General features: G+C 41.8%; 1 protein-coding gene across 1 annotated transcript; it reads left to right on the top strand.

Moving 5' to 3' along the window:
- Nucleotides 1-4,630: 4,630 nt before the first annotated feature.
- Nucleotides 4,631-7,982, top strand: cebpa (CCAAT enhancer binding protein alpha). Its single transcript, XM_018692892.2, has one exon. It carries the CDS (start codon nt 4,863-4,865, stop codon nt 5,775-5,777), a length of 915 nt encoding a protein of 304 aa, XP_018548408.1. The 5' UTR covers nt 4,631-4,862; the 3' UTR covers nt 5,778-7,982.
- Nucleotides 7,983-10,047: the final 2,065 nt, after the last annotated feature.

The raw sequence follows: 10,047 nt of genomic DNA, 5'->3' as shown, positions 1-10,047 counted from the left end.
TCAGCCAATCAGAAGCCAGAGGGAGGCAGCGAAGCGAGCGCTTGGCCAATCACAGGTGAGTGTGCGGCAGAGTGATGCAATGCACACTATGATTGACATCTCATCTGACCAATAGAGAATAGCTGTTGGTTTTGTTTATGTAATGTGAGGTTTGTCAAATGAGTTCATACATGCGTGACTTCATCTCTGAATGACGAGATTTAATCATTCTGAAACTACTAATTATACTCGCTTATATTTGTACTACCACTGACATCAGCTGTATAATAGTAACTTGTCATCCCGTTGTTTAAGGAATCCGTCTGAAATACTATAATACTATAATATATTAAAGAAAAACACCCTACAAACAGTGACAGCAGAGGTGTTACAGCATGATTACACGAAAGAGGAAGCCAGCAACTTAAAGGGCAGTTACGAAATATTTACACGTGTTGTAAGCAAGTCAAAACAATGCTATTAATATGGAAATATTTTTAAATTTAAGCCATGTAAGTCCTGCAGTGACAGCAATTTCTACAAGAAAAACGAAACTGATTTTGTTCCTTTGTTGAAAAATTAACAAATACCGTGTGTTTTCAAGGACAATTTATTTTTAAGGTCTCTAATCATGGACCGTACTGAAGTAGTCCTTTGTTTGGCGTTCATTTCTTCATCTGAATGTGGAATTTTCCCATTGATAAAATCAATTGTACAAAGAAAATTAAAATACTTGTCCATCTTGTTGCCTTTAAAACAAATAAAAAAGTCTTTCTCCTGTGATTGGATTGTTTGCTCAGTCTTTCCACCCAGAACATGTTGAACAGATGGAAATCATTTCTTTCTCTAGTCCACTGTTTGTTTTCCTGGATATGTTCTAATACACAACATTTATCACATTTAATGCCAGTTCACTTCTGCCTAAAGGGAAACCCAGCGTTTCATCTCATATATTTGATGTATTTACTAGCATTTATTCTTCATAAAGGAATATAACTGTCTGATGGTGCGTTGGCTGATCACATACATGTTGATACATATTCCTGGTGGAACATGGAGACTGTATATCTGCTGTTGTGGAGTGTTGTGGTGTCTGATAAAACTTTAAATGCTTTAATCTGTCACCCAGACTGGACTTCCTGTTCTCAGACTGAGTTCTTGTCTGTTCTCGTGTTCCTGTAAAAAAGAAAAAAACATCTCTTTGGAAACTGGCTCTGACATTTTCAGAGATGTGAAGACCAAACGATCATCTCAGCAGCTAACAACTGGACTCCTGAGGTCAACTTTCAGTCAGTCACTGCTGACGCTGATGTCTCTGCAGAGTTTTGATATTTAATATAATTCCTTTCAGAGGATAAAGTTTGATGTCAGAGTGTAAATCTAATATTAAGTTTGAAGGTAAAGTGAAGCTTCATGTTGGACGGTTATGGTCATTGGACGGTTTAACAACAGAGCTGCTCTGTGGAGCTTCATTTGAGGTGTTTGTCTTTCAAGGTCTGAGTTGAGATTACTTTGTCACAGTAAAGAATTGCTGAGGACGACCTCCTGTGTAGGAGTGTGTGCATGGTGTCTGTGTTTCAGACTTGAAGTAGAATGTGCTGGATCTGCAGATAATTCAGTTTCTAGTGCTGGATCACTACATTTCCCATAATGCAGCTTTGTCAAACTCAGTACATCCAGTTTGTAACACATGTGACTGTATGTCAGAAATCTGTAGAGAGAAATAACCCTGATGACATCACTGTGACATCATAAGCTTACCTCTTCCTCCAGAGACATGAGGAAAAGAATAACTATTTATTATCACAGGCTGAGTCAAGCTCCTCATGACCTTCAGGTGTAAAATTAACGAATGAAACTTGAAGAGTTTGTTTCATGCAGCTGTAGAAACATGTCAGTGAACACATCACACGTGTCACCAGCCATCAGTGTGTTTTTTCTTACTTCTGTTTAAATACAGGATAAAGTGATAAAGTAAAATTCATATGAAAAGAGTAGAGGAGCCTGAGTGAAGTATCAACATGCTGCTGTGTGATCAGTTTGTTAAACACTTTGCAGCCAGCCAGAGGGGTTAAAGGTCAACATGTCCAACACACCCTGTCTGAGTCATCCGCTCTTACTGTGTGCCAAGTGAAACTCACTCTGCACCAACACTATGAACAGTATGTGCTGAAGGTGTCACGGCAGTTTTCCATTCACCTGTTTTATTTTGTACAGGAGGTGGAGCATGGTGAGCGCCGGGCACTGGCTTAGTGATTTCTAGGTTTCCTCAATGACCCCTTGAACTTCCAGGAAACCCCAAAGAATCTACATAACAACCTCAACAACACTGTCAAAGTCTGCACAACCCCCTTGAAAATTCTCAGTGACCTCTTGAATTCCCTCAAGGATTTACAGAACCTCCTTATGGAGCTCTTGAAACTCATGCATGCCCAAGATCCATTGAGGGTCACTGTAAACTCCCCAAGCATATCTTAAACCTTTTCAAGGATGTATAATCAAATTAAGGACAATCAAGGATCCATCGAAACTCCATGAAACCTTCTCAATGATCCATGTAACCTTCTTACAGACCAATAGAACCTCTTCAAGGACTCCTCAGAGCTCCTCAAGGACTTATGGATCCTCTCCTGTGACTCAATGAATTTCTTGAGGACCCCAAGGACTAATGGTCCTGTGAAATTTCTTGAAGACCACTGGAACCTTCTCAGGGACCCCTTGAAACCACTTAAGGACCTAGAATCTCCTCAAGGGCCCCCATAAAAATGTTCAGTTTCCATAAAATGTCCTTCTGAATCTATATAACCTCCTTAGGCTTCCCTACAACCTTTTTCACCAGCCATTTCACCACTGTACAACATTTCTTTTTCACCCCTTTCCTGTTTCTGATGAGTTTGGGTTCATCAACATTAAACTTTAAAATTCAGGAACATTGGTTCACAAACTTCCTAAAGGATGCCAAGAAACCTCTCAGATAAACCACTGAAGATCCTCAAAGATCCTGTAATGTCCTCAATGAACTTGCTGCTGTATCTAAATCATTTTTATAGTGTTGGTAAAATAAAGATAGAAAAGGGAAAAAAGATTAAATGTGTCTTCTAGCAATGAAGGGGAAATAAATTATATACATGTAATAAAACATGTGGATAAAACTGAATGAATCTGAGCAGAAAATAAATAAGTGCCTGTAAATCAGGGGAAAGGGCACCTCCGCAGAACAGGATCAGCATCTCTCTCGGGGTTTCAGTCGACAGAGGGCGCTCCAGTCCGTTTGTTCAGTCTCTATAGTTTCACCCTCTTTTTATCCTGAGTAACCTCGCAACAGTGATATGAACCTTCTTACCCCTGTTACCCCTGCAGGGACCCCGGCTCCCTATCTGCCCTGCATCTCTGCTCTGTGCGTGTCTGCTCAGAGAGAGGATTATTTCATCAAAAAATCACTGAACAACATCTCCATATGGGAGCAGGTAAAACACGAGGGTGATGACGGGAAAAGGAATTTTAAAAAATCATCACCAGGAGCCTGTTTATGTGTTCAATTAGACCAAATCACAGGAACTGCTTCGAAAAAAGTTTAACTAAGTGATATGTGCATAAAAATATAACATTACAATTATTAAATATATTTTTTGGACACAAATATGTAAAAAAAAAAAAAGAAAGAAAAAGAAATACTCACCAATACTGATCAACAATCTGTATCTATATTTGTTTTGTCGCGTTAAGAATCGTGTTTTGTTTGTTTTAAAAGCGGCTTTTCTGCGGGAGCTTGAAGAACCTACAGGATTATAGTACGTGGTTAATGACAGGCTGTTTAGATTATCGGCCTGATGTACAAAGCTCATTTTCATCTAAATGTCCTAAATATGCATATTTATTTTGACTGTGCGCTTCACGTTTATAAATGCCATAAATAAACAATGATCAGACAAATGTATTAATACACTGTATAGACCTTCTGCTACACCTCATTTTTGTTGGTGATTCATACGTTCAGAAGAGGCATCATAAATGTAGTAATCTGCACGTCCTGAGCAGTTCCTGACTTTGTTAGATGCCCCCTCTTATGGCTGTCACGGAGATAATACCAGACTCCGTTCGGAAATCTATCCATTTAGGATCACCTTTCCTGTACATGAAGATGCGCATATCTTAAAATAAAAAGTAATATTTAGTATCATATATTACTATAAGTTACACAGCAGCATTTATTTGTTTAACATAACTTTTCATTTGTATCATGTCACAATCTTCACACAACCCCAGCGCGCCTTTTAGAGGAGGCAATAAACTCACTGCCTAGAAGTTGAAATTTTGTGTTTAGAAAAAGCGTAAAGTTTTATGAATGTGGTTTTAGCCGAATTGTAGAGTAACTCTTGTTCTATGAGAGGCTGAGATTAACTTTTATGCATCATCTTCCATATGATAATAGCAGCGAAATTAGTTTGGTCAAATGCAAATGAAAACGGAGTTCGCATAAAGGGGCTTAACACAGGGTGTAATTAACATTTTATTCTGGTTTTTCCTCCGAAAACGTTTTGTGCAGTGACAGTGTATTCAATCCTGGCTCTGTGTGTGTGTGTGTGTGTGTGTGTGCCCGCCCACTGCCTCCCGCTATATAACCGCAGTTTGACAGCTCAGAGTTTACTGAGCAGGAGGAATCTGACCGACACCCTGCTGCTTCAAACCGCTTCACTCCGCTTCTCTTTGCTCTGGTACAGAAATCAAACCTGTTACATTCTCGCCGAGCTTCGCTGCAGCGTTCAGTGCATGTCTGCAGGTTTATAGCCCCCCTCTCGCCTGAGGACCCAACAGAGAACCTGACTTTATCCAAACTGGATTCCCGGAGCTCCTCACCATGTCTGCCCGGGTTTAGATTCTCCATGGAGCTCTCTAACCTGTACGAGGTCGCGCCCCGGCCCCTGATGAGCAGTCTGAACCACGGCCAGAACCACGGCCAGCAGCCCTCCTCCGGCTACAGAGACCCGGCAGACCTCGGCGGTGAGATCGGAGACAACGAAACCTCCATCGACCTGAGCGCCTACATTGACCCGTCGGCTTTCAACGACGACTTCTTGGCCGACCTGTTCCACCACAGCTCCCGGCAGGACAAGCTTAAGATCATGAACGGGGAGTACGACTCGGTGCAGTGCGGCCCGGGGCCCCAGCAGCTCTACATGTCCAACTACATGGAGTCCAAGCTGGAGCCGCTCTACGACCACAACCCGCCGCGCATCCGACCGGTGGCCATCAAGCAGGAGCCCCGGGACGACGAGGACCTGAACCCGGGCATGCCACCCACCTACCACCACCAGCACGCGCATTCCCAGCAGTACTCCCAGCATTCCCAGCAGCAGCAGCAGCAGCAGATGCCGCACCTCCAGTACCAGATTGCGCACTGCGCGCAGACCACCATGCACCTCCAGCCGGGTCACCCGACTCCTCCGCCGACCCCGGTGCCCAGTCCGCACCAGCACCACCACCAACACCCGCACCAGCACCAGCAGGGCGGCCTGAAGCTCCTGGAGCAGCAGCGGGGAGGCGGGAAACCCAAGAAGCACGTCGACAAGAGCAGCCCGGAGTACCGGCTGAGGCGCGAGCGCAACAACGTGGCCGTGCGCAAGAGCAGGGACAAGGCCAAGATGCGCAACATGGAGACGCAGCACAAGGTGGTGGAGCTGACCGCCGACAACGAGAGACTGAGGCGGAGAGTGGAGCACCTGACCCGGGAGCTGGACACGTTACGGGGCATCTTCAGACAGCTGCCGGACGGATCCTTCAAACCCATGGGCAGCTGAGAGACTACTGAACTCGACTGGAACCAGGACTGGGACCAGACTGGAGTGGACTGGTATACTGCTGGATTTATACACACAAATGGTTCTACAACTCTTCATGTGTACGGACGGACTGAGAGCTGTGAGGAGACTGAGGCAGCTGAGGTGTTCACTGCAAAAATATCTGAGCAAACCAATCGTTTTCTCTTTGACTGAGTCCTGAAACTTCGATTTTCTCTTAAAAGAAGTGGGGAAAAAAATCTTCTATCAACTACTTTCCAGTCAAACTTTGGTCTTAAATGAAAAAGAAATAAAGTCCTTTACTGTTTTGTATTGGATCCAGGTGAAATCATCTCACCATCATCTCACTAGCTGATTATTTCCTACTTGTTCTAAGAAAATCAGACTTGTACTCACTCAGTCGAAGACTAAATTACTTGCTCAGACTGTATCTTTTGCAGTGTTCATGTGCCTTTTTAAAACTTTTGTGCAAAAGCCAATAAGCTCGTTCCCCCTGCAGATCCACACAACAGAGGACTGGTTGTTTTTGTGCCTTATTTCCATACAGACTGTGTGCTATGACACACTCAACTCACATATCAGAGCAGCTAAGGTAGGGCATGGTGGTGATGATCCCAGATCAGCCTGTTGTGCATGTTTTTCCTTAATTATTTTTGTTTGTTTTATACAAGTTACCATCTCCATATCCTCTCCTGATAAACTAGAATTTGTCTTTATAGAGTTATGAAATGCAAAGTGCACACTGCTTTTATATAGGCTCAAGTCTCTGTGTATATGTACGTATGTTTATTGTCTTTCTGCAGATGCATGGATCTATGCTCAGTTTTTACTTGTTTCTCCACATAATGAGGTGCAGGGCTGTCAGCCCGCTCTGGTACGAGCTCTGTCTGATAGTATGGGTGGGCAATATGGACAATATTTGTGATAATAAGCGTAACATTATCTGTGCACCAGTGATCACATGATAAAAGAGTCAGTTCATCCCTGAGTCAAAATGCTTTTAATGTTTTAAGAGACAGAAAAATCCTATAATTTTCACAAAATGTCAGATATTTTAGCTGCAGATTTTGGTCAAATGTAACTTTTTATTCACTGAGACATGACAACTGTGAACCACCATAACATCTCCATACTGTTCCTGACAGACAAAAACCTTGTATATCCACTTTTTGATTTTTTTTTCATGCTTTCAAACAAGTTGAAGTTAAAGGTTTGGATCTGTGCACTATGATACAAGAAAATGCTTCATCTTCCTGCTCAAAAAAAAGGTGGGTCTTCTCTCTAAGTTCCCTAAATGCTGATATTGTGGAGATACAAGGTTTTTATCTGTATGAATGATAATAATTGAGTTATTGCCCAGCCCTGAGTCTGGTGATTTAATGCCAAAGTGAAAAATACAAACACACATAAAAACAAAGACTGGAATTGAACCTGTGGTACCTGCTTCATCGTGTCACCGTCCAGTGGAAACCAAGTATCTCCAAACCTGCTGGGACATGTTTGTTTAATGCTCACAAAGAAGCATTTTTAAATAAGAGTTTTGAAAAATGAGCCTAAAACGAAGAGAATTTCCTGCAGACGATCGAATCTGTCGCTAAACTCTGCAAACACAGAGATGAGTGGTTTTCGGAGGACGGTGGCAGTAAAAGCAGCTCTGTCGTATGCACTATTTGTAGTCGAATGAAGCACAGTGTTGTCTTTGACATATACATGGGTACTGATGAAAAGAAAAAAAAAGAAAAACACGCCTCGCTCTACATACGTGTATTTATGTGAAAAAAAAAACAAAACAAAAATGAAATGACAAAATGCCTAAAGGGTTTAAAAACAAAATGTGAAAAGGGTTTCTATGCAACGTCTCTCTTCCTCTTTTCCACTGTTGTATCATCACACACACACACACACACACACACACACACACACACACAGAGTGCCTTCTGATCCTCTGAGATGACCTTTGACCTCTTGCTGATCTGCTCGTTGTGGCTCTGTTGAAAGATTTTTAAAAATTGATGATTTGTGTCAGCGAGGAAAAAGGAAGCACTTTTGTTTTTGTTTTTTTTACAAACTGATGATGTTAAACCAATGTTTGTTTCAAAGGTCTCAATTGTAAAATATGCCTATATCTATAAATATATATAAATATATATATATAAAATACCAAAAAATCTGAATTATTATAATAAAAGAGCTCGTTTTATCACATGCTGTCTTTTTGTTGTGTTTTTGTTGTGTTTTTTTTTTTTTTTTTTTGGTTCCTGTTTGAAATTTTGATTTATCAGAAGTAGTTTTGTTTTCACCCAGTTTATTGTTTTGTTATGCGTTGATGACCTCCGGTAGATCTCTTACAGTCAATAGGGGGTGCTCACAGGACTGTCAGTCCAACTAAATCTCATCTAGCTTCATTCATCAGCATTAAAAGGTCCAGTCTGAAGTTCTAGACCATCTAACTGAAGGGTTTAGTCACAAATATGGATATATAGAAGTCTACATTTAGGTGAAATTGTCTTGTATCAAATATCATCAATGTAAACAAACCACACAGAGAAAACATGAGGATCCAAGACCAGCTATTGTCCAGTACCAGAATTTTTCCAGGACCTGTCAAAGACTTTAGCTGCACTCCACTTTACATTGTAAAAGCAACTAGAGTCACAGTCAGTGACCAGTTTCTGCTTCTTCTGAGTAGATATTTGCCCCAAAATCATTGAGATAAGACAGGCTATTAAATGGGTCAACTGGGGTCAGGACCAGGGGCCAAAGAGGTCAGGAGATCCTAAGCCAGAGCCTCTTTATGAAGTGACTTATGTTGGAAAGTTAAAGAGCTCCATCAGAAGTGAGGGATGTCCTGATCCCAGTTTAACATCCTGCACCAGCTCGGTCCTGATTCATCAGATAATACAGCTGCACCATGCATTACTTCAAGCTGCACAACGTCTATATCAAATTCAGTACGGTATTTTAAATGAGTCTGACAGCTGAATAGCTGCACCACATGTTTCCATCTGACAGTGCCTGATAGTATTCTGCATATTAGTGGAGAGGAGCGTCAGAGTGGATGTAATGTGGAGAACAGCTGGAGTTCTGCTGCAGTTTACTGTCATCATTAACCTGAAAAATGGCAGCAGGGGGGCAGGTGGGGGAGGCAGGTAGTTAGGATGGGAGTGGGGGCAGGGGGAGGTGGTGTTGAAGTGCCCTTGAGCAACATTTGAACGCAAAATGGCTCCTGATGTTCGTGTGGTCAGTTTTTGTACAGAGGGGAGCTGGGCATCAAATCGGCAACCCTTCCCACTGAGGACCTGCGCCAGCTCTCTGACTGACAGAGATGCTGCTGCTGAACACTCGTCTCACAGAGAGAGAGAGATTCATTTAATCACATCTCATTCTCATCCTTTGTGTATTTGACAGTTGCCACAGGCACAAAAGGAAATTTCACAAACAACAAGACGTCACAGTTGGAAACAATCAGAGATCAAGACAAAAATGGAAGTTACACAAACATCAGATCACAGTGATGTGTTTGAAGGATCTGTGAGTACAGGTGATCAGAGGAGGTGGAGTCCTGCTCCTTCATCCTCACACTGAGCTGTTGTTACTGATTTATTCCTGTTAAATACAGAGAGAGAGAAATGCAGTGAAACAGAAAGTTAGACTGACTGGTGTTTGTTTAAACTGTCCATGCTTATACACAGAAAGTATAATGGTAAATGACACCTGACAGTTTTACATCAGTTACTATCATCAGATATTTAACACTGACAGCTACTGTACCTGTCTCTGCTATCAGTGACGCTCAAACAGAAGTTTACCAGAGAGAAGTGAAACCATCTTTATCTCTTCATTATGTAACTTTAGTGTAACTGTGGGAGAGAATGAGTGTGTGTGTGTGTGTGTGTGTGTGTGTATGTGTGTGTGTGTGTGTGTGTGCTCAGCTACTGTATGTTTTCTGCAGTTCATTCCCATTTGCATGAAGTACATTCATATTTAGCAGTGTGTTCTGATGCAGGAGCAGAGCTTCTTTTAGGTCACTGCATATTCATGGTTTGTGGTTTGAAATTTGAAATGTAAACACCATGAACACAAGGAACATCGAGTCCAAGCACCAGTTTATTTAGTTTTTTCATTATTTAACAAGAAGACATTTTGGTTTGAGCGACATGAGTTTGCAAAAGTCCAATAGAAATTTAAAAACACAAATGTGGGACAGCGGTTGTTCTCAGATTTCAACATTCATTCCTGACCTTGGAAACAACCTACCATTGGACTGTAG

Source organism: Lates calcarifer, linkage group LG2 (assembly GCF_001640805.2).
Source record: "Lates calcarifer isolate ASB-BC8 linkage group LG2, TLL_Latcal_v3, whole genome shotgun sequence".
NCBI lineage: Eukaryota > Metazoa > Chordata > Actinopteri > Centropomidae > Lates > Lates calcarifer.
Note: the sequence above shows the minus strand (reverse complement) of the source record. Positions and strands in the feature narration are given on the sequence as shown.

Excerpts from the sequence above, each read along its gene's own strand:
- cebpa (XM_018692892.2), top strand. The coding sequence starts at position 4,863 with ATGGAGCTCTCTAACCTGTACGAGGTCGCGCCCCGGCCCCTGATGAGC.